The 22,201-nt window shown below is 45.3% G+C and overlaps 4 protein-coding genes across 10 annotated transcripts; 3 read left to right on the top strand and 1 right to left on the bottom strand.

Moving 5' to 3' along the window:
• Positions 1-743: 743 nt before the first annotated feature.
• Positions 744-5,965, top strand: LOC141045278 (uncharacterized). Of its 3 annotated transcripts, none has more exons than XM_090249696.1 (9): positions 744-2,806; positions 2,903-3,049; positions 3,183-3,358; positions 3,886-4,022; positions 4,241-4,344; positions 4,552-4,647; positions 4,824-4,920; positions 5,153-5,444; positions 5,780-5,965. In XM_090249696.1, exons 1-7 carry the CDS (start codon positions 2,792-2,794, stop codon positions 4,869-4,871), a joined length of 723 nt encoding a protein of 240 aa, XP_090105822.1. In that variant the 5' UTR covers positions 744-2,791; the 3' UTR covers positions 4,872-4,920; positions 5,153-5,444; positions 5,780-5,965. The 3 variants fall into 3 exon arrangements, with proteins under 3 accessions (XP_090105822.1, XP_090105821.1, XP_090105823.1); XM_090249695.1 differs by having other exon boundaries at positions 744-3,049; positions 5,153-5,220; positions 5,324-5,444; XM_090249697.1 differs by having other exon boundaries at positions 746-2,459.
• Positions 5,365-9,397, top strand: LOC112281564 (uncharacterized). Its single transcript, XM_090250177.1, has 12 exons — positions 5,365-5,444; positions 5,844-5,968; positions 6,169-6,261; positions 6,531-6,552; positions 6,800-6,889; positions 7,047-7,146; positions 7,374-7,472; positions 7,698-7,767; positions 8,037-8,200; positions 8,387-8,444; positions 8,570-8,654; positions 8,857-9,397. Exons 1-12 carry the CDS (start codon positions 5,365-5,367, stop codon positions 8,915-8,917), a joined length of 1,047 nt encoding a protein of 348 aa, XP_090106303.1. The 3' UTR covers positions 8,918-9,397.
• A 1,557-nt stretch (positions 9,398-10,954) lies between these two features.
• Positions 10,955-17,499, top strand: LOC112281247 (polyadenylate-binding protein RBP47B'). Of its 5 annotated transcripts, none has more exons than XR_016502597.1 (9): positions 10,955-11,084; positions 12,067-12,343; positions 13,017-13,494; positions 14,840-14,931; positions 15,191-15,321; positions 15,540-15,645; positions 15,833-15,997; positions 16,289-17,070; positions 17,216-17,499. XR_016502597.1 is itself a non-coding variant. In XM_024517536.3 (9 exons), exons 2-9 carry the CDS (start codon positions 12,143-12,145, stop codon positions 17,316-17,318), a joined length of 1,362 nt encoding a protein of 453 aa, XP_024373304.1. In that variant the 5' UTR covers positions 10,955-11,084; positions 12,067-12,142; the 3' UTR covers positions 17,319-17,499. The 5 variants fall into 5 exon arrangements, 3 of the variants coding, with proteins under 3 accessions (XP_024373304.1, XP_024373306.1, XP_024373305.1); XM_024517536.3 differs by having other exon boundaries at positions 16,985-17,070; XR_016502598.1 differs by lacking the exon at positions 10,955-11,084 and adding an exon at positions 11,375-11,505.
• Positions 17,500-18,945: 1,446 nt separating this feature from the next.
• LOC112281563 (UDP-glycosyltransferase 72B1) lies at positions 18,946-21,503 on the bottom strand. Its single transcript, XM_090250176.1, has 4 exons — positions 20,381-21,503; positions 19,989-20,255; positions 19,372-19,844; positions 18,946-19,310 (listed from the first exon to the last, which is right to left on the bottom strand). The coding sequence occupies exons 1-4, from the start codon at positions 20,858-20,860 to the stop codon at positions 19,085-19,087; spliced, it is 1,446 nt and encodes a 481-aa protein (XP_090106302.1). The 5' UTR covers positions 20,861-21,503; the 3' UTR covers positions 18,946-19,084.
• Between the last annotated feature and the right edge of the window lie 698 nt (positions 21,504-22,201).

Genomic DNA, 22,201 nt, shown 5'->3' with positions numbered 1-22,201 from the left:
CATAAATCATAATCAAATCTTACACAAATTCTAGACAAATCCTAAATAAATCCTAGACAAATCCTAATCAAATCCAAAACAAATCTTAATTGAATCTTAAATAAATTTTAATCAAATTTTAAGTAAATTCTAATCAAGTCCTAAACAAATCCTAATAAATTCTTAAATAAACTCTAATCAAATCCTAAAAAAATCCTAAATTTAAATAAATTCTTAATAAATCCTATGATAGATTGAATCTTCCATAATTAATAATCAAATCATTAATTTTAACTCAAATTTTGCACACCTCTCAATAATTACGTTGGTATTAAGTATAAAATATTTTTAAAAAGATTAAACTTACCAAATAGAAGATAAACTCTAAAATCTGCTTAAATATTGGCCGACTCCCTTCTCCAATCTTGATGTCAATCTCCTTGATCTAAAATCTCTTAATTTTTTTATTAAATGTATCTCAAAATTTACATATATGTTGGAAATTAAGTCTATTACTCACATAGATAAATTTCACCTCAATCCAATAAGCAAATTGCTAAAGATCTTAAAAATCTTTACTCACCTTCAAAATCCCATTTTTGAGACTTCAACCCACTTGAACTTCAATAACCTTCAATCTAACCATTCGATTATGTTCAAATTTATACTATGTAATAAAAACAACTATAATCACAAATCCAAAAATTTTGACTTGTAGATCTACTACCAAATTTATAAAATTCTTTCAAATATAATTCTTTTTTATATTTTACAAAATTAGATTCACCAAAAACAACTCTAATTTTAAAAAGTGCTTATAAAGTCATTACAAACTCAAATTGCACAAAACCAATACTCAAAGAAATCTTATAATTTTTTTTTTTTTTTAAATATCAATCTTTGATTTACAAAAGAACCTTAGAATCACCGTAGGTGCATGGTTTTGTGCCTTGGGAGTTGATTTCGATCTTAATTGATAGAATTGTGATCATGTTTGTATTATGGTAGTTGGTCCTTTTTAGATATCAATTCTTGTTTTTTTAAAATAATTTTTATTAAAATCATCTCCTAACTTCTTTGTATATGTATTTATATCCTTTATTTTTTTAATCTATCTTATTTTGTCTTATTTATGTTTCTACAAAATAAATAGAAGATTAATTTTTTAAAAAGGCAACATTTTTATTTTTAGTTTTACTACTTTTTGATTATTATTTATATTTATAAGATAATTTGCTACAATATTTTCAAATAATATTTTTTATAATATAATATTTTCTTTACTCTTTTACCCATTAGCTATATTACATCACAATTATATAGCTCCTAGTTAGATAATATATATGGAGACAAGAGTGAAGCCTTCTTCACTCTTATCAATGTCTTTTTAGTCTTTAATCTTGTTTCAAGACTTTCTAGTCTTCTTGTCTTTGGCAATAGCCATTTTAATTCAATATATTACCATCTTTGAGTGACTTTCTTATCTTTTCAAGTAACACAAGAGTGTGTTGTGTTTTCTTTCTTTGAGATTCATGTCCTTAATATAAACATGATTACAATTCCATCAATCAAACAATCCTTTGTAAAATACTAAAATCCAACTTGATTATGAAATATTTTAGAAATGAGATGAAGAAATGAAGTTTAAGGTAGCATTCTTTGAGAAGAAAAAATAAAAATAACAACCACAAATGCCAACTAATCACATTTCATCTCAACTGCCTAAAATCCTTGCTATTATCAACATAAGATTTATAATATGCTTTGTTGTTCTCTAATCCAATTAAGCAAGCTTCTAAAAATATCTACATAAAAAGAAGTAGAATGAATGCTCTCATCAATCAAATATTGTCATCTTTGAATCTCATACAGCCATATGTTATCAATTTTATTTATTATTTATTCTTTCATTCCATTAATTATTACATCTGGACTTTCTTTTGGTACAAAATTCCAAATCAATTCATGCATTTTTCTAAAAACATGAGACTCCAAAAAAAGAACATGTCAATTCCTTCAAGAACATAACTAGAGAGCTGAAAATGCTCACCAAGTCAGTGAAACAAACAGTAAGTCACGTTACTTGACATAAACGTCCGATCTAGAATGTGCACTAGAGAGGTATGGCAGATATTTGGCATTTTTTACATTTAAAAACACCTCCGCAAACTTAGTCGTAAGCTTGAGAAGCACAATGTAACCGGGAACTTGTATTCTTCGGACATCCGATACTGCAAGTATACGCACAGAAATACGATACAAATACTCCTTGTGCCCGATTCCTATTAGTATGTAGTCTAATTACATCTAGATTACGTAGTTTGTGCGTGACATTAGGGTTTGTTATATGAATTTTAGTAATTGCTGCTTTCTTTTGACCTGCATTGTCCCATCTGCTGTCTCTGTCGCATACATTAATATGAGCTCAAGTTTTACGTGGCTTTTGATGTTCCAGAGGTTCATGTTGCATAAAATTATCAGTACAGTTCTGAACGTAGCTTTTCTTCGAGGGTTGCCTTGCTTTCGCTTCGAATTTTCGGTTTCTCTTGCGTGGTTTTCTCTTTATAATTCTTCCAGTGAATTGCACAATTGGTGGAGGATCTTTAAATTTTACTTGTAGGATTTTGGCATTGATGTTACAATTACGCATAACCTTGCCGCAGTCCCTGTTGTGTGTTTTTTTCAAGTTGATTCAGCAAATTACTACTACTGATTTTATGAATTACGCACCCTTCATCGCCCATCTGCATTCTTCTACAAAAAAATCTTTAACTGAATTTTGAGATAACCACCGAGAAATTCTACCACTACTATGAGGTCCATTCTTGTAAGCAATCAATCTTAATAACAGTGGATGTCTAGAATTATATGAGTTTCTATTTATGGATAATTGTCACCGATGATGTTTTGGCTACTTCCCCAGTGTGTTACGCAAGACTTTACCGGGAATGAAGCGGCTATACAAGTATCAATAGAGCTTCGTTCACATGCATGTACGATAGGATTCGGGCTTATTGATTATGTCATCAGCGCGACGGTACAGATGTGCGAAAGAATAATAGCTCTAAACGTAAGCATTTACATCCGGTCAGTGTTTCTTTCTCTGGTGGCTGCTGCAGACGAGTTTGCGATGTTGCTGGCAGGTTCTGATCAGCTTCATTTGATGCTCGATGAAGCAAATATCCAATGTTTCTATGTGGCAGGGACAGGGCAAGCCAGAGGACACAGCGGAGGCGAAGCCATTGGATACAGTAACAAAGAGCAGCAACAGGGTTATTTGCATTTGGCTCTCTCTATTATCTCCGCTTTTTGTCGTTTTCCGGAGCTTGCAGCGATGGATGAAACCATCAGTAAAGTTCCTTGAAACTTTAGCAAGCAGGTATAATTTGCCTCCTTCTTTTTCTCCTCTCAATCTTTTTCTTCCGCTTTTTCCTTTACGGTGTTTTCTCCAGTTAAAGTTTTATTTTTTATTTTTTATTTTTTTATTCCGCTTCAATTAAAGATATTTGGGAAGTAGGTGAGAATTTTGAGTTGTCCTGAAGTGCTATATGTCTTTCATCCGTAATTAGGCTGTTAAGGAGCCAAGGCTGTTTTGTGATCAACAATATATTTTCAATGATTTTTTTCTTATCCTTAAGGTTACTCTACACTGTTTATACACCGTTTGTAAATGTCAAATCTGCAATTCTTGTTCAGGGCGGCGTTTGCAAGTGCCTTAATAAATAATTTTTGGGATTTCTGAGATTCTCGGTTTTTCATTCATCGGCTAGTTTCCTCATCCTGTCTTTTTTGAAAAATTCTTAACAGCTTTGACAATCCTTTCAGTGATCCATTTTCTTGATTGAAACCCAACCTGATGAAGTATGGTGATTCCTATCATGTTGATAGTTTGTTTATTATGATCAGGGAGGATGAAGTGGCCGCTGGAGACTCTTTGGAGCGCTTGCTTGCCACAGGCCCAGCATCAGACAAGGGATTGGAAACTCTATCGCGGAAAAAAGTCTTGACTACAGTGGTACGCCGTTTGAGCGAGGCACCACCAAGTACTGTATCTTTATCTTGTGATTGCTGCATTGTCCTGCTTCAGAGATATCTAGTTACTTGGATTCTTAATTCTCTCTAGCTGTTCTGCTTATTCCTTAACATTTTATCCCTCCATGTTAGTTGGGTGCTACACTTCATTAGTGCACAAGAATAATTTCTTTTTATGCTGCCATGGTTAGAACATATCATGACAGGCCCTATTGTTTTGTACATACAGATGCAAATTGGATACCTGTAGCTGTCAGGTTATTATTGTTTATGTTCACTACCACGGGAGCTGTGCAGGAGATCATGGAGTGCTCAAAAGAACTGGCAACCACGGTAAGAATCACTTCCTTTTGAACTCTTTCAGTCCGGATAAGAACTGTTCAATCAGGGCCATAATAGCTTGAGTGCATTACTCTTTTAGTACTGAAAATGGAAAAGATGGATATATCGGCATTTTGAAGGGCAATCCTTCAGTTATGACAGTGGTTCTGTTATGCTTGCTTGTTTTCTGTGCCTAAGGTTTTTGTGGCTTGTTTTCAGGTTCCCAATGTAGCAAGGCAGTTAGCTGTTCAGCAAGATGTCTTCAAGTTTGAAGCAATGTCTCTGCTTCACTGTTTTCTTGCATCGGAATATTTGGTACTCTCTTTGCTTGCTCTGTCGTAATTTTAAGATTCCTGCCTAACTACGCACTATCTCTAGGCAAATTCAACAAAGGGAGACTAGTCTTTGTCACAGCATTTATATGTGTGATAAGGGCCTTGTTTGATATTTTTCGATTTCATTCTCAAGACGTCCTTTTGATTGAGTTGCAGGCTCATGTTCGACTTGCTATACAGAACACCACTCTAAGTTCTGACTGACGTGCCAATATACGTTCAGGTCTTGGTGTTATTCTAAACAACCGCGTTGGTATGCTAAGGCTCTTTTCTATCTTCTTTGCTTAAACGGTCTCCGCTGCATTGTTGCTATTGAGGTTTCTGCACCTGATTTCTGAGGCATATTGTACTTATAGTGATGTTCTTAATTTGTAATAACGAGCATTTTTTATGGTTTTAACGTAATTATGAATGTCTGTCTCTTGTTGCGAAAATTTCAGATAGGTGTCATATCATAACTATAAGCTTGATCACTTGTGTTGCAGGAGAACCGAGTCCCTGCTTTGTATTATATTTCACTAATCGAGGAAAGACGAGATGGGACACATCTAAAGTATGGACTCGCTTGTCGTTCTGCCCCAGCTCTCTCTCCAGTTAGTGCCAGAAGTTCAACTAATTTATATCTTCTCATATTTGGTTCTATATCGTGGGAGCAGTGGCAGAAAAGAGGCAATTGGCTTTAGAAATCACAGAGGCCATGGTAGAAATTGTTGGAGAGCCTTTGCTTTTGGGGCCATTGGTTGTTCCAGAAGTTCCAATGCCTTTTCCATCAGACAGGTGACCTCAGTTCCTTGCTGTTTACACGCAAGTCTGATTCGTTGAGATGAATTTAGAGGTTATTTTTCTTAAGTTTTTGAATGTATTAATAAATTTTGTATGTACTAGGCTCTCCAAGATCATCTGCTTGAACATTTCCACAATGTTATTTGTATTTTGTGGAAATCCTTCATATCTGCAGAGTCAAATATATAGAGTCTAATTATTTGCTTCGGTGATTCGGTTCATAAATTGCATTTTCTTAACTTTTATGTGGGATGCTGATTGTGAAATAGCTTTGGAGTGTGTTACTTTGTTCCACATTTATGCTAAGAGAAACCAGTGTTCAAAATCAGGTTCTTTATGCTGGTGGTAGAGACTGAGAATTGAAACCGCAGTACTTTTGAATGAAGTTGCAAGGAAAACATTTGATTCTGGAGGAGGCGAAACTGCTCAAGTTGCTGAGTCTGCTGGCAACCAGCAGGGACTGGCTACTTATTTCGCTCTCTTGGAACATATCATCATTGTTGTCGTTGAACAGCAAGGTACACCGAATTGCTGAGTGTATGTAGTAGTGTGATTTGGTATATTGCACATTGGTTTCATAAAGAATGTGGCTAGTAAGTGCTAATTTTTAATGCAACGTGCCATTGCAGTTTCTCGGACTGTGTCATTCCCTCTCCTTTCTTACAACATTTTTTCGAATGTTTTGATATTCGTGTGCATGCATTGATTGTGTCATCAGATAAGCTGATGGAGTCTACGATGGAAAAAGCTGTTGCTGCGTTAACCGAAGTTGTAGGTTTGATTGTTGAGTTTCTTGAGGATGCTCAGGTTGGTACTTCACAACCGTGGTTTCACTTTTATCACGAAATCAGAATCCCTTTCTCTTGTTTCGGGTCGTGATTAGTGATGTGAAATGAGGGTTTCGCACTTAGCTACCAATTTTTAGCGAAATGTTTTCGAGAAACAAGTAGAGCAGGTATACTTACTCTTTATCATCTTATATAATCTTCCATTTCTGTTTCATGAGATGGAAGTGGCATCTTACATGTCTGTTTTTGGTTTGCTCAGGAAAATGATATCACGTGTGGGAATTTGCTGCAGGCACTGTACGGTTGCTGGGAAGGTTATTGTTGTGCACCCTCCTTTTCATGAACTTCTATAGCCTGGAGTATGTTCGAGTGCAACTGAAGAACAATTAACCTTATGCACATCTTATGTCCCTAAAACTTGTATGTTGTCCAAGATGATTATCTAATTAAACAAATCGAATAGTAGATTGTTGGAATTATTAAGCTTCTGCTTGGTTCCTATTTCCACCATTAGTGCATATATCACCTTTATAGTAAGAAATTTGAACCAGGGTCTTTCAGGTATTTGGCGGAAACTCCTCTTGCCCACCAAAATCGGGTATACAAGTTACTTAAATTCCTGCTCTCTGTTACCAGAGAAGGGCAGAATGGGTACATTCCCACCAAGTTTCTCACTTATCGATGCCAGCTGTTTGAAGTACTTATTCTGTGGACTGATTGTTTAAATGTATCCTAGTACCAATGTGATTGAATGTAAAAGTGTCAGCTCTTGTTTTCTGAAGCTAAAAGGTGCTTACTTTAAGTGCAGATCTTTGGAAGCTGTCAGCTTCATGTTACCTGCCTTGTCACAGATTACTACAGAGCTTGATGGTTGCAAAGCTCTGGTTCTTTCTGGAGCTCATCAGCAGGTCAGTTCCATACTTGCAGTCAGTTCCTCTACCTAGTGTAGTTACTGAGACAAGTTTGGAAAAGCTCGCTAATTGGTTATGCTTGGCCTCAGTTCGGCAGCTTTATCCTTCTGTCAATGAATTTCCCATACTATGATTTTTGGTAGCAAACTCTTGAGAAATGTGCAATGCACGTTATAATTTATTTAAAATTCATGTTTCCAATAATTGAAGTTTCTCTCCTGCAGATTGTTCAGTTTGTGCGTATAGCAACGGAAACAAGAGGCTTCGAATGTCGTGCTGCAATAATTGATGCTTGTGATACACTTTTGAACCTGCTTATCAAGGTATTTCAACGTGTTGCTGTGTTTTTGGGAATTTTGCTGCTTATTTCTCTTTATAATTATCTTTCTAGTTTAGAATTTCATCCTGGAGATATGTGCTGGAAATTACTTTAAACAACTTCTAACTGTAGGGTTAGCATAACATTCTCTAATTGAGTTGTCTCTTATTTCTTTATTTTCACGATTTATGATGCAAGCGTCTCTGTTCGGGTTGCTTTGCAACGAAAGGATGGCTTGGGTAGATCTATCAAGGTTACGGACTTCATTCCTGCAGTGCCTTCTCTTGCCAACTGGGCAGGTTTGCTTATTTTTGCTCCATTCCCTTACTGTATCCACCATTTGGATCGAATCGTGCTGTTTCTTTCGCTCTGGTTCTTTTTGATTATATGTTCAAAATAATCAAGCTTGAGCATTGCCTATTCCTTCAATTACAACTTCACCAGTGTTTCTTTAAAGAAATAACCTATGAAAATTTCAATGTTTATTTAATTCTGTGAAATCGGTATAAACGTATTGTTTTGATATATTTCAAGCCTCTGAGTTGAAGTTGTGTCTGCTCTGGTTCAGTTCAAGGAAAGCAGGTGATGGAGTGTGCATTGGCGGCAAGTCTATGCACTATGGTTCTTGGTTTGACCAATGAAAATGCCCTCTCTCAGTATCCCGGGTTTGGTCCTGCTGTTCTGCATACTGTTTTTGCATTGATATTGATGAATCTGGAGCGATGCCAAAAGGTGAGCATCCGACCTGGTTTTTTACATAAATAGGATTAAAATTCGACCAAAAACTAGATTAGAATCTAGTAAATATTGTCCTGGAGCTACTGCAGTGCATCCAGAGCTTTTCCTGTAACGGCAACTCCTTGTGTAATCGTTCAAAATGTTAGAACTGAAGAACATTTCAACTATATTTTTTTGCAGGCAGAAAGGTTAGAGGAATCTGCCGAAGAGGAAGACTTGTGGGATATTATTGTTACAGGTGCTCCTTTTACTCGATTTACCTTAATTCGTGAAAATAAAGAATTAAAGGCCACAACACAATCGTCTTGCTAGTTCCTTTTTAGTATTCCCATATTTAAAAAGTTTATATCCGTTTGGATGCAGGATGTTCACAATGCATGCATCGTTACCCTTCTTTCAAAAACATGATAAAGGGTTCAACGTGGCTGCAACGCTTCTTGGGAAAGCGGTAAATTTCTCGCCTTCATGGTGACATTTGTCAATTTATCTTCGCTTAGTGCTGAAAGTGAAGGTCGTGCTATTCCTCAGCTTAGTCTAAATTTGTTTGTTGCAGAAATTTACTGCCATTTGTCAGGTATGATAGTACTCAGCAAGTTGATATCTTTGCCTTGATACTTAGTTATATCACAGTATAATTTTGTTTCACGTAGGTTTGACAACTGCGAACAGGTTGCACCGTACCCGCCTTCTGTCGTAACCTTTAGTTCATGAAGCGAATCGTCGTACAATTTCAAGCATAAACTCTTGAGTTTTGATGTCTAAATTTACTTCGGTTATTCCTTTGGAAGACCTGTCACAGCAACAATGGAGGAAGTGACAAGAAATCGATCGCTTCAGATGTTGCTGGCGAGCATATTCACCCCTTAAAAATGTTAGGAAGGCGGTAGGCATCACCCATTTGTGAATGTAATGAGAGAATTGATCCAGTTGTCCAGTCGCTGGTCAGTACGTTCCATCTACAATTTAGCCAGGTACTCGAAGAATTTCTTACTGTACACAGAACCGTACAAAAATTTGCTCCTTATATGGTGTTGTAAAGAAAGTTGTGGCAGTACTGGAGTCCCCAAGTAACCTTCATGATAGCACACCCATATGTTCAAACCATACGGTTACAGATATTGTTGGAAGTTTCCACTTCCGCGTATAACTGAGAAATTTCGTAAAGACAAACTGGTTGTTGTTCCGTCAAAATGATAGGCGCACTGTGGTTCAGCGGTGTTTGGTCTTTAATCTCTGAGTAGATGATCATGATATTTCAGTTGCTATCCAGTCAGTGCTTAGCGAGTTTTGAGACCCGAAAGCGGCCTGTAGGAATGCTACCTACTTGGTGTGCTGTTTGCAAGTTGATTGTAACTTCTTCAATACCATCTTCCCTCACAATCAAGTTGATGGCGCATTTACGTGAATTTACCGCTGGTATATTTTCAGCCAAGTCCAAATCAATAAGCAGGTTCTGTGCTCCGGTACAAGAAACTCCTTCCTCTCAAGACCTCAAGAAAATAAAATTTCAATTGCTTAAGCATTCGTGTCCTATGTAAAAGGAGATACTCTGTGAAGTTTAGAGTTAAAGGTGGCATAGAAGTATTGCGTTCTTGGTTGGTGTAGTTTGCATTTATAACGTTTTTGTTTTTGAAATTGTTTCGCACCATCTTTCTTTGAGTTTGTTTTTTCTGAGTTTCTTCCCTCTTGGAGCCAGATTCAGGCTTGTTCTCAAGTTCAGGTGGAGCAATCGTCTGCTTAGAGGGCAGTTCAAAGCCCATGTGGATTCTTACGGAAGCTTTCTAAGTTTATCGCAAAAGTTGAAACCAAGTTCCACGTCTTTAATTCCGATATCGTCTCCGAAAAAAATCGCTTACGAGCAAACAGTGCAAACTTAATCATTCACTTTCGAAGACGAACGTGTTGAAAGTGCCTGCGTTTATTTACGAAGGTTTCTGTCAAGAGTAGTGTGCAGGAAATAATAGCCGTGGAAAGGTTGCTTTGGCTGGGGATATATTGTGGGAGCCAATTAATGCCAGGCAGCAACTCCGCGTTGAATAGTCATGTTGTGTATATTAACCACATATTTACGAACCTTGCACTTTCTCATAATCATCGGGTATGTGCAAAAATATAATTTTTTAATATTACAGGACCAATGCTTGATGTTCGATTAAATTGTTGGATATATTCAGTAGTTCCTTGGCTTGGATCACTAGATTAGCCTGTATTGTGCAGATTTGTTTCAAAATCACTGCAATTCTTTCTTTGACGATACAATAACGAGTATAGTTGCATTTATCATTTTATGAATTTCTTAACATTTTATTTATTATTGCTGTTTACAAATTCAGACCGATGGAAATCTCCGACGTCCCACCGTCGGCTTTGGGGGAGGAGGGGTCCTGCCAACTCCTCCGCCAAAGCTTGCACGAGATTGCAGATTCATCCAACCCCCGAACGAAAGAACGAATGAATGATACAAAAAAAGGGCGGGACTCGTTAGATAGCAACACTCAGCAGTCAGCGAGCCGACGGATAGACGTTTAAAATACGACGACGGCGACTCACGCGGCGTAATCGGGACCGTCCAGAGAGCCGCATGCTTGGATTCGAGGCGAGGGAGGGAGCCACAGCGGAGCGTCAGAGGGATCCGAGCGACGGCCACGATGAGAGCGAGGCCACGCATCGGGGCCATCGGAGGGGGGACAGAGTGGGAGCCCGTCGTGAAGCTCACCTGCTCCTCCCACTTTGCGCACTCTCTCACTCACTCGGGGTGTCGAGGCTCCTCTCTGTCTCCCGCACCTGCGACTGCTTCCTTTCGATTGCCCCTGCGTTTCCTTTCTGCCCCCGCATAGGATCGTCCCTCCGCTCGCGAGCCTAGCTTGACCTGCTGCAGGTACGAATGCTGTTGTTCTTCACCTTTTCCCCCTGTGTTTCCTTTTCTCTCTCCCTCTCTCTCTCTCTCTCTCTCTCTCTCTCTTCGGCCCTCGGTCATGCAGTTCTTTTTTCTCTCGGCTTGGGAGTGCCCTCTGTACTGTCGCTGGTGCGAGGGTTTGGGCTTGGGACCGGGTGTTGTGGCTGGTGCCTGGGCTGGGGAGGGGTGCAATGGTTCAGCGCGCGGGAATTGATGCGCTGGTGGTTGCGGCGGTCGGAGGACCTAATAGATTCTGGTCTGGTGGTGGGTGGTTCCGATGCGGAGAGAGCCGTGGGCGATGATATGTCGGATTTAGGGTTTTGGGCGGGCAGTTTCGGGTGGCGTTGGGGTTCGGAGTTCGGAGCCAGAGAGTCGGCCGAGGTTGACGTCGAGTGACAATGTGGTGGGTCACGTTTTAGGAGGTGGACGTTGTGAGTGATCGGTTGGGTTGTGGCGAGGCCGTGGGTTTATCTTTTGCTGGTGGAGTGCAGAGAAGTGGCGATCAGGCGAGGAGGTGTAGGGAATCCGTCGTTAGGTCTGTGGCGGGTGTTTGTAAGCCTTGCCCTTGCTCCGACGTGCGGGGGGACGCGTGCAGTCTTGGGAGTTCTAGGTTTCACTGTAGCTTGCACCTGCGGTGTGCGGTTAAAACTGCTGTGGGCGGAAACTCGTTAGACCTGCTGTGGAGCTGCTCCGCATCGTGGACACGAATTGTTGCGAAGCGAATTGTAGGGGGTCGGTGTGGAGGAGAGAATGCAGGAACGAGTGAGGATTTTCTTATGCCCCTCGGTCCTGCGAGTGGTGCAATGTTGTTGCTGTTCTGGGCGTGGCGGGTGTGGTGCGGATGAGGGTTTTGCGGAGAGAGTATGGGAGAAAGCGGGAAGCTGTTATGCGTGGTGATCGTGTCCGGGGCCGTGGAGTATCATGAGTAACAAAGAGTGCGGTGCGTCGTTGGTGTTGTGTTCAGAAACTGGAGGTCCTAGAGGGAGCTTGGGAAGCGGAAGTATAAGTGCCAGGTGTTTGGAATCGAGGGCTCGGAGAGGATGATGCAGTCACCAGCAGGGGCTGGGCCCCCGCACGGGCAGCAGCCAGAGGGGCAACAGCAGCCGCAGCAATGGGTGATGATGCAGCAAACGGGGATGCAGCCTCAGAGTCACGAGGAGGTGAAGACGCTGTGGGTGGGAGACCTGCAGTACTGGATGGACGAGAATTACCTGCACACAGCTTTTGTACACACTGGAGAGGTGCCCTTTCGAACACCTTTCCTCGGCCCGCAGAGGCGATCTCGGATTGTGGGGTTTCCTTGGATTGGGTGTTGCAGGGTAATGGGGGGGGGGTGGGTGGTGTGGGCGTGATGGACTACATAGGTCGTGTACTTCTGCGCACTTGAGCCGTGAGTTAGTGAGGAGCACAAAGCTCTGATGGTACCCTTACTGCCGTGCCTCATGTCGTGAAAGCGTGGGAAGTAGCGTTGCAATGCACGCGGTGTGTGCGTCCTGAATCGTCCCACGGACGAACAGTTTGTTCGAGAGGTGGCAGAAGCAAGCAGAGAGTTGATAGCATTGGGCTTGGTCCGAGTGATGACGAACGCTTGGAGATCGCCGGTGTCGGCTGTGGCAACGGTTGGTCGGTGGCTGTTTCGGTCGGGTAGCGGTTGCTGAGGGAGGCGAGTTCGTTTTTATGTGGACAGAAGCGAGGCATATGTGGGGCGTTTGAGGTGTTTGTTATGGATGGTTGTGCATGATGATGATGTGACGGTTTTGCGGAGGGGGAGCGATTGGAGAGGCGGGAGTGGACGGGGAGTCGGAGTGAAGGGATGGCTGCAGGGCATGGGGTGATATGACGTGCCTCGGACGGGGCAGAACGCGGTGGGATCGGGCGAGGACGCGCTGACAGAAGTGGGAGTGGTTGTTGCAGGTGCAGTCCGTGAAGATCATACGCAACAAGCAGACGGGGTACTCGGAGGGGTACGGGTTCGTGGAATTCGTGTCCCACGCGGCAGCGGAGAAGATTCTGCAAGCTTACAACGGGACTCAGATGCCGAACACGGAACAGCCATTCCGGCTGAATTGGGCTTCGTTTGGAATAGGGGAGAGGCGTCCGGAGGCGGGACCGGAGCACTCGATCTTTGTGGGGGATTTGGCTCCCGACGTGACGGATTACATGCTGCAGGAGACGTTTCGGACGCGGTACCCATCTGTGAAGGGCGCGAAGGTGGTGACGGACGCCAACACGGGTCGGTCGAAGGGGTACGGATTCGTGCGATTCGGCGACGAAATGGAGAGGAACCGGGCGATGAGCGAGATGAACGGGGTCTACTGCTCGAGCAGGCCGATGCGGATCAGCGCAGCGACTCCGAAGAAGTCTCTGGGGCCCGCCCAGCTGAACCCGAAAGGTGGTGGTGTGGGAGTCGCGGTCGTTGAATGAGTTTGTGCGTCGTGTGGATGAGCGTAGGTGCAGGCCAGAAGCAGGAGTGAGGGCTTGGGTGGATTCGTGTGGCGGCCGTGTAAGCGAGCATGGGTGATGAGTCGTAGTGCTGGTCGTTGCAGTTGTGTGTGCAATGTGGTGAGGAGAGGAGTGGTGGGAGGGTGGTTGGTGCGAGGGTGAGGGAGGTGGTGTGGGTCGAGGTGATGTGTGGTGGGTAAGCTCATGCGTCAATAATGTGTGTCGAAGCAGGAGGGCAAGGGACTCGCTACCAAGGGTGCCTAAAACAAGATTCCGGGGACTAGGAAAGCACCCTCAGTAGTGGGTGGCCCGCAATTTAGGTCAGTGTCCTCTGTTTGGACGTTTTGCTACTGCATTGCGTGGTTTTCCGTTGTAGTGATTTCCTTGTGGCACATGAGCATTTTCCCTGGTTGTAGCCATGTCCCTTGGTGTTTTCGGATGCTGCGCGGGTGTGGTTGTAGTCCAGTTTGTGGGGCACGTCGGCGTTGTCACGGTTCACGTGGCATTCGTAGTCTTGGTCATCCGAGTGGGAGGCGTGGCGGGACCGAAGCTATGCCCATGCATGAGTGTAGAGGGATGGGCGAGGTTGAGAATCGGGTCAAGTGCGTGGTCGGGGTCACCATGCGGCGTCGAAGGTCCAGTGTCTGATGATCAGGTGTGGCGTAGATACTGGGCTTGGACGTTCTTCGTAGGTGTCATCGCTTTGGAGGTCGGTGGCGAGTGTGTGATTGATGTGCGGGGGATGGAAGTACACGGTTGCAATGTGAAGAGGGCGGTGACGTCGTGCTGGTCTAGGTGGCCAAGCCATGGTTTGTGAGCGCTACCGTTCATTCGCGGCTCCTTGTAGGTCAGCCTCATGTTGTACTGGTTTGTCGGTGGGCTGCGCATGGAGGCTCAGCGGGTTCAGGGTATCCCGGGTGTTGCATTCGTATGCGTGAGGGTGGCGCATGTCGGGCGCTGGAAGGGTGCGTTGCATCGAATGACGGGTCAGATATGGGGGTTGATGTTCTTGCATGCCGGGTGGAAGCGTGGATGTGCGTCGTATGAATTTGTTATGCGTGACCATCGATTTGGGTGCATTCTTTTGGGGGTCCACCGGTTTGAGATTTGGCGGTGGATGTGGTTGAGGAGCGAGGGACGGAAATAGAAGGGTTCTGATCGAGCTTGCAATCTTGTGCCGATGTTTCATCGCCTCGAGGTTGTAGTGGGGTGAGTGGGAGGGGAAGTCGTGGTTTGCGGCTTGGCAAGTTCCCGTTGACGGCTGATGCGTGGTGGTTGGTTTGGAGTGGATGCAGTGTCTCCGGTGGCCGTGGCCACGTATGCAGCGTACGGAGCCCAGCCATCCCCGCAGGCGTTCCCCGTGGACAACGATCCCAACAACACAACCGTAAGTGGATGAGGCACTCTCTGCGGTGACGGGGGGTGTGGTTTTGTGATTGAGTTGGGATGTTTCTGGTTGGGTTGGTTCGTTGGATGTGGTGATTGGGAGGTGGCGTGGTGTGGTGCAAGTGCGTGCGAACATGTGGTTGGCCAGGCGCACCGCCCCCTCCCTCGAGAAACGGTGTTGTGGATAGAATGCGGTCGCACGCGTGGAGCGGTGGGGTAGGTGAGGCACGGGGTGTGATGCGGTGGATTTGTGTGGACAGATATTCGTGGGAGGACTTGACCCAGCTGTAGGCGACGAAGATTTGAGAAACGTGTTTGGGCAATTCGGGGAGCTGGTGTACGTGAAGATTCCGGCTGGGAAAGGCTGCGGTTTCGTCCAGTTCACACACAGGTGCGTGAGAAGTTGCAGGAGCCGTTGGTTGGGCATGTCCGGCACAAATTGTGTTTGTCGTGGTTGTTGGTGGAGGTCGTGAGCCGATGCGGTGTCGGCGCGGCGTATATGTGAGCAGATATTGATGATGTGTGAACCGCGACCGGAATGCATCCAGCGGCGGAGCGGGTGCAATGAAAATGTGACGATTGAAGGGCTTGTGGGAGGTGTGGGTGCAGAGCTTGTGCAGAGGAGGCGCTGCAAAGGCTTCACCAGACGGTGATCGGGACGCAAGCGGTGCGGCTGTCGTGGGGGAGAAGTCCTGGGAACAAACAGACTGCTGATGTAAGTCGCAGGCTGTGTCGGAAACGAGGAGTGGATGTGCGGTTGCATGAGAGTCAGAGGGTTGTGTGGAAGGTGACGGGGAGTGAATGGTGTGTTGGTCTTGGAGATGAAGAGTTGCGTGATATTTTGCGTGTTTGGCAAGGGTTGTCGTTGACAGGATATTTGGTTGTTTCTTTTGTGTGGGCAGCCTGGATGGGGCCAGCACCAAGACCCAAACCAGTGGAACGCGGGAGGGTACTACCAGGGATATGCGCAAGGGTACGATCAGTACGGATATCCAGCACAGCCGCCGCAGGACCCTGCATACGCTCAATACGGGAACTACCCTGGCTACGGAAACTATCCCCAGCAGGTATGCTAGAGTATGTTGTGGGCTGTCGTTGACTGGTGCGTCGATGGCCCGGTTTGTGATTACGTGTGTTGGTAGGGGTGGACAAGTGACGGTGGCTGTGAGGAGCAGTGATAGAGATTGCACGGCGCGTAGTGTGACGTTGCGCGGTGGAGTGGGGTAGTCTTTGTGGTTGGACGGGGGCGATGCAAATGAAAGAGGAACGGGGGGGGGGGGTCGGTGTTGTTGATGGTTGTTTGATTGTGTTAGTGAATGATGATCTGAGGCCGGCTCTGCTGTGGTCGCATATTACAGTGAAGAGTTCAGCAACTGTGAGAAGTGATTTCCTGCTGGAGCGTTTTTGGCGTGTGTGACAGTGCAGAATAGTGGTTGAAACGTGGGATGCCTTTTTACCTTCACATGTACTGATGGCAAGGCAATAGATGTTGCAACATTTTGAAGTCATAAGATGCCAGGCCGAAGCTGGTTCTGCAGGGGTAGTGGAAAGCTTTTTGTATGTTTTGACGTAGGCTTGGGGGCCATGGGTAGACGCGTTGGGTTAGGTGTAACATCCGGATGGACTTTTCTGCCGAGCAATGAAAAGCTTGAACTGGTTAGTCGATAGACGAGGGACTCGGTCCGCTTCTTTTCACTTGTATTGATAATCGAGGCGTAACATGAAGAGAGGTGTTCCTTTTCATCGTGTTTGGTGTGGGTACTGGTTGAATTGTGTGGATGTAATGGTGGCAAAGTGGACACAACGCATGTTTACGAAGGCATGGTATGGAAGGTGGGATGTTTGTACGTGCTGTTAGTTTTGCGCAGAAGTAGCGATGAGAAGGGGTGGTGGTTAGGATAGGGGGGGTGAGGGAGAGTGAGAGTGAGGTGAGGATGGGGCAATGGCCAAGGTGGGAGAAGTGGAGATGAGGGAGGTGTATGGAGGCCTTCTTCGTTTTGATGTTCTGGGTATCGCAAATGCGCGCACATCACTATCGTTAGGGTGACGCACAGGCTTCAGTTGCTGTAAGCGCCGTCCCTAGCGTGGAGCAGAAGGAGGAGGAGATCTTTGACCCTCTGGCCCCGGTCGACGTGGACAAGTGAGTGGTCTTTTCCGCCCGTCGTGGCCTGGTTTGGTAGCATGGTTAGGATGGTGGTGGTGGATGTGTTGCGCGGTGGTGGAATCGTGTAAAGTTGTTGTAGGCGAGTGGGAGAGTTTCTGACGGTGGGAGCGGATGACTGCAGGTTGAATGCGGCGTACATGGCCGTCCACACAGCCCCTCTGCTGGGGCGTCATCTGTGGCTGAAGACGTCTGATCACGGCCAAGCGCAGATGTGCTACTTGTGATGGCTTTCTGGCGCGCATAGCGGTGACGGTGCGCGGGCGTGCAAATTGATGTCCGGTTGTAGATGAAGTTAACGTACCGAGATGGAGGCAGTAGTGGGCCTCCGTTTTATCGCCGAATTTTTCTTCATTTCCTCGTTTCCTCGTTTTTTTTCTTTATTTTTAAAATTTTGTCATTTCTCCATATCCACGCCCCCGACACCCTCTTCTAGTTCGGAAGCGGGAGGGTGTCGAAGTTGGTTAACCGTCACATTCGGCTTGTTCGTCGTGATGAGATGCATATGGATGTGAAAGCGTGTGACTGCATGCACATGAATGTGGAGTGCACGGATGGTTGGATGCGTGGATGTTGACTTGTGAAATAGATGCGTTTGTGATGCGGCGATTGTATGGTGCTGTAAGCATTAAAATCACGCCGGTGGTGTTCCACAAGGCGATTGGGGGTCACGGTTGTCGTCTTTGATGAAACTGGTTAGCAAGCATGGCGATCGTGTTCGAACGAGGCGGTTGCATCGCGCGGCGGAGCACGGTGGGAGTGAACCTTGGTGCCTAGAGTTTGTGAAGGATTGTGATGTTGGGCGATTTGTGGTATGCACAACGTTAGGAAGGGTTTCGGTAATCGGTTCCGGCACAGGTATGAGCGACGGCAGACCTGCAGGTGCTCCAGAGGACCGATGCAGGCACGTCGAATGGGAGTGTTGTCTGGAGGCCTCACGATTGGGCGTGGAAGGCTTTGTGAAAGTGCGAGGGAACCATTATTGTGTTCAGTCCCACACTGCTCTCTCTCTTCAACGGAGTAGTAGTACGTTGTGAAGCTACTTGAATGACATGTACGACGGCTTATTTGCGTGGGATCACTTGGGAATTAGCAGAAGTAATGGTCACCATTCAACTCCCTGGTGTCCACTGGACTTTTGCCCTTTCTAGTCCGTAGGTGGTGTGTGCTTGGAGATGGGCTCTTTGCAGACGCCGAAACCGAGCTTGAGGAGGGAGTGGGGTTCCCCTGCGTTATGACTTTCAGAAGGGTATTTTCTTCCGAGGACGCATGTTTTGGCAGTAATCGGCTTGAACGCAAAGGTTGTGCGCATCTAAGATGCCATACCAATTGCAATCGTGAGCGGTGCGAATCGGAGCTGGTTTGGGTGACGCGCAGGGCCGACGAAGTTTTTGTAAGAACCAATGCGAGGACATGCTGACGGACGAGTGTGTGAGGAGAGTAAACAACAGTGACCAGTTCGCTTCCATTTATGGTTTGCACAAGTCCACGCGTGGACGAGTGCTTCGATTCCGACACTCGCTGGCGTGAGACTTGTGACCAAATCGATGAGTGGAAGAGGGAGTGTCGGAGACCGTGCTCGATCGGTAGCATTAATTAGGATTTCTGCGTAGGATGGGCCGAGGGAGGTGCAGATCGCAAGAGGCTGACATATTGCTCGAAGTTTCTGGCCGAAGGCCCACCAGACGCTACTGCTCTCCGTGCATTCTGTGTCATTTGTTGCGTGTTGTGTCGAATGGTCCGGTCTCCCCCCTGTTGCATTAATTTGCGAATCTTCCGTTCTATCTCCTCCTTTCGGACACGCCGTTTGATCTTCCCATCGTCTCCAAGATTCTGCGCTGGGTCGATGGGTTCTCTCTCCAACTCGATCGCTAGCTTCGCAGTGTCCACCAAGAATCTGCGGTCATGCCACGGCGTCAGAGCATCAGTCCTGCATGTGTTTGCAGGTGGGGGTTCCCGTACTGTGATTGCTGGATCCTCGCAGACCTGGCGGTTACGAAGAGTGACCCGAAAGTAGGACATGCGTGAGACATCGGATCTCAGCGACTAACCTGTTGTTGAGGTTTTGGTCTGCCCATAAGGGCCACGTAAGCATTGGGACGCCTGCACACACGCTTTCCAGAGTGGAGTTCCAGCCGCAGTGGGTTGGGAAAACCCCGGTTGCAACATGCCTCAGTATTCGCAGCTGCGGCGCCCATCTGGAGTAGCACATACCTCTCCTCTTCGTCCTCTCTTCAAATCCTGATTCCAAGCATAGGTGTGACTGTCAGGTGAGGAGACCAGTGTGCATACGAGGGAGAGGAAGGATCCGATGAGCCAGGCGGCGCATCGGGTGTAACTGACGTATGTCGAGCGTCAGATTTCAATTCTAGTCTTGCAAGCGGCACTGAAACCTCGACGCTTGCAACGGACGGTACAAAACATTCACCTGGGGGCAGGTATTCCGCCAGCGAGGTCGATGCCTCGGTGGCTTCGTGAGCAGGCAACGAATCGGGAAGCCGTAAAATCCACAAGAAAGGCTGGCCGCTGGCTTCAAGCTCCGATGCCAACTCCAGCAGCTGCGGGGCTCCGTGAGTGGTGAAGCTCCCGAAGCTGACGTACAGAACTGAAGAGGGCTTCTGCGTGCTAAGCCAAAGAATGCAAGGGTCCGTTTCCTCATCCAAATGCAGGTTCACGTCGTCCGTAAAGTAGGCCTCCGGTAGCATTGGACCTATGTCAAGCACATGTTTCGCCTGCACAAGTGTCGTAGAGTTTCATGTCACAAGCGGAGAAGTCAGGATTTCTTGTCACAATTCGCAGGTTCTGTGTGGGGCCCGAGAACCCATGCGAGTATGGATTATTCTCGATTACCTAACCGTATCCCACATGAAAAGACGCAGGTGCCGAGGGAGGCTGACCTTCACGCCAGCACCAGTACCAATCACTTCTTCCTGCAGTGCAACGATGGCTCGCTTTTCGAGACCGTAGAAGCTGTTGGTCAAAACCACGTCCGCCATGGCCATTCGGTAGTCGTTGTATTTCATCCATTTGTACGTTTCGGCACTTAGGAACAGTGAAGGAAGGTCTCGAGGCTGGAGTGGTGGCAAGCCGGGAATGTCTGCAATCGGAACGCTCTGAGTTTCTGGAGTGAGTGGAACTCGACCCTCTCGAGCGAGACGCTCCGACTGCCAACACAAGAACCCGGACTTCAATGGGGTTGATTTTCAGGCTGGGATGCTTCGGATGGCGTGAAGAAAAGCAAAGGACGAAGGTGTGCGGCCTCACCGCAACAATGACAAATAAATCATACCTGGAAAGTACACGAAAGAGCACTTACGGCCGAGACGTACAGCAAGTGCCTCTCGATCTGTAGCCGCTCGGCTGCTTCTTGAGCCCAACACGACATCATGTCATGCAACACACAGACGGGGAAAGCAGCGGTCGGCACGCCCCTCAAGAGCTGTGCGTTTGGGGAACTGATATCTGTAATCAGCTCCATCAGCAGCTTGACAGTTTTCTCTCTTTCAGCTTGCGTATTTCGTTCCGCGAGAAGCTCGTGGGACGTGAGGTGCTTCGAGGCGTCTCCGAGCTCCAAGAACCTGAGATGATAGCTTGAATGTGGGCTCCCATCGCCGCGAACTATCAGCTTGGAGAAGTGGCTGTCGGAGGCTACGAAGGTGACGGTGATTCCTTCAGCTGCCAAGCTACTGGCAAACTGGAGGAAAGGGATGAAATGCCCCGCCGGGTCAATAGGCACCATGACGACGTGGGGGGAACCATGTGACCCCATATCCTAAGAACACTCAGCTAGCAGAAACCTCCGATGCTGGGCCGTGCCGGCATGAACGAAACGAAAATGTGCCCTACTTCGGAGGAACGCAACTCTTGTATCCAAGTTGACGCTGGATGGTGAGGATAGGGAAGTGGGGGATGGCATGCCCAGCCACAAGGCGTAGGTTGGCGGTGACGTTGCCCTTCTTCAGATCAAGCTGTGACGCGAGATCGTCAGGTGGGCCACATGCCATTTGAAGGCCGAACTTAGTACGCGAGTTTTCCCGACACCTGCAAATCGCACATCATGCAGGAGGTGGTGGGAAGTAGTGAAGTGGACGTTGAAACGGCCTCGGCGTCTCGGCTCGTGAAAAGTCGATGTCGACGGAAACGCGCACCTGAGGAAGAACAGCTGCTAGCGCAAGAATTATTTTCTCTGATGGTTTCCAACTACTGTCCAGGCTTGGTCGTGACGCTCATGGCTTGGTCCTGCCAGCTCCATCGCAGAGCTGTTTACTTTAAATTGATGGTGATCCAAGGGTGACCAGAGTTGTTCAGTTATACTGTTACGAGGGTGGCTCACCTGAATATTGTGTGCTGTTGTGTGCTATTGAAGTACTTCATGAACTGTAATTCATATATTTGCATGAACTGTACCATTTTATTTATTTATTTATTTATTTATTTTTATTACTTTTATGAAGATTTTTTTTGTTTATACATAAAAACAAAGTATGTCTATTTTTAATGATTGATTAGTTTCTTGATTCTCATAAAGCGGACTAAAACCAATAATTTGTGAATTAGCTTGAAATACAAATACAAACAGACTTATGTACATTTTATTAGTTTACTTCTATCATATAGCAACTTCAAGTTATGCAAAACATTTTTTTGTTTTGTAGTAAGTTGGTTTACCCCTAACTAATGCTTCCACCAAGTTTTAGAAATTGTTATATTATAATTATCTTTCACATACCACCTATGTGTATAATGAGTGTGTAACATTTTATTTTATTTTATTTTTATTTTTTTTAAAATTCAATCCATTGTAAGATTTTAACTTTCCAACTCTATTGACTTGTTTCCCTAAATGTGGTGGTTTTTAAGAGTAGGGTACTTCTCAAAACCTAAGTCAAAACTATAAATTATTTAGTTGAAAATAATATGTATATGTATATATATATATATATATATATATATTATTAAAGAATTAATTCGTAGATCATAGCTTTTAATATAAAAGAAGTTTTTATAATTCCAAACAAGAATACTTTCTATTGAATGAAGTAGTTAGTATTTTTGGATTTGTTAAACTGTAAAATTAAGTAAGAAATGCTAATTGCCTTTGGTGAGATAA

The sequence above is a fragment of the Physcomitrium patens genome, chromosome 4, assembly GCF_059467195.1.
Source record: "Physcomitrium patens ecotype Gransden chromosome 4, ASM5946719v1, whole genome shotgun sequence".
Taxonomy (NCBI): Eukaryota; Viridiplantae; Streptophyta; class Bryopsida; order Funariales; family Funariaceae; genus Physcomitrium; species Physcomitrium patens.
The sequence above is the reverse complement of the archived record's forward strand: the minus strand, read 5'-3'. Positions and strand labels throughout refer to the sequence as shown.

Excerpts from the sequence above, each read along its gene's own strand:
- LOC141045278 (XM_090249695.1), top strand. The coding sequence starts at position 2,879 with ATGATGTTTTGGCTACTTCCCCAGTGTGTTACGCAAGACTTTACCGGG. Across the intron at positions 3,359-3,885 it reads CTTGAAACTTTAGCAAGCAG|GGAGGATGAAGTGGCCGCTG; the intron begins GTATAATTTGCC and ends TATTATGATCAG. Across the intron at positions 4,648-4,823 it reads TTCTTGCATCGGAATATTTG|GCTCATGTTCGACTTGCTAT; the intron begins GTACTCTCTTTG and ends ATTGAGTTGCAG.
- LOC112281564 (XM_090250177.1), top strand. The coding sequence starts at position 5,365 with ATGGTAGAAATTGTTGGAGAGCCTTTGCTTTTGGGGCCATTGGTTGTT. Across the intron at positions 6,262-6,530 it reads TCTTGAGGATGCTCAGGTTG|GCACTGTACGGTTGCTGGGA; the intron begins GTACTTCACAAC and ends AATTTGCTGCAG. Across the intron at positions 8,655-8,856 it reads CAACGCTTCTTGGGAAAGCG|GTTTGACAACTGCGAACAGG; the intron begins GTAAATTTCTCG and ends TGTTTCACGTAG.
- LOC112281247 (XM_024517536.3), top strand. The coding sequence starts at position 12,143 with ATGATGCAGTCACCAGCAGGGGCTGGGCCCCCGCACGGGCAGCAGCCA. Across the intron at positions 14,932-15,190 it reads ACGATCCCAACAACACAACC|ATATTCGTGGGAGGACTTGA; the intron begins GTAAGTGGATGA and ends TTGTGTGGACAG. Across the intron at positions 17,071-17,215 it reads GCCCCGGTCGACGTGGACAA|GTTGAATGCGGCGTACATGG; the intron begins GTGAGTGGTCTT and ends GGATGACTGCAG.
- LOC112281563 (XM_090250176.1), bottom strand. The coding sequence starts at position 20,860 with ATGGGGTCACATGGTTCCCCCCACGTCGTCATGGTGCCTATTGACCCG. Across the intron at positions 19,845-19,988 it reads GTACTGGTGCTGGCGTGAAG|AACTCTACGACACTTGTGCA; the intron begins GTCAGCCTCCCT and ends CTTGTGACATGA. Across the intron at positions 19,311-19,371 it reads TCTCCCTCGTATGCACACTG|GAGAGGTATGTGCTACTCCA; the intron begins GTCTCCTCACCT and ends GAGGACGAAGAG.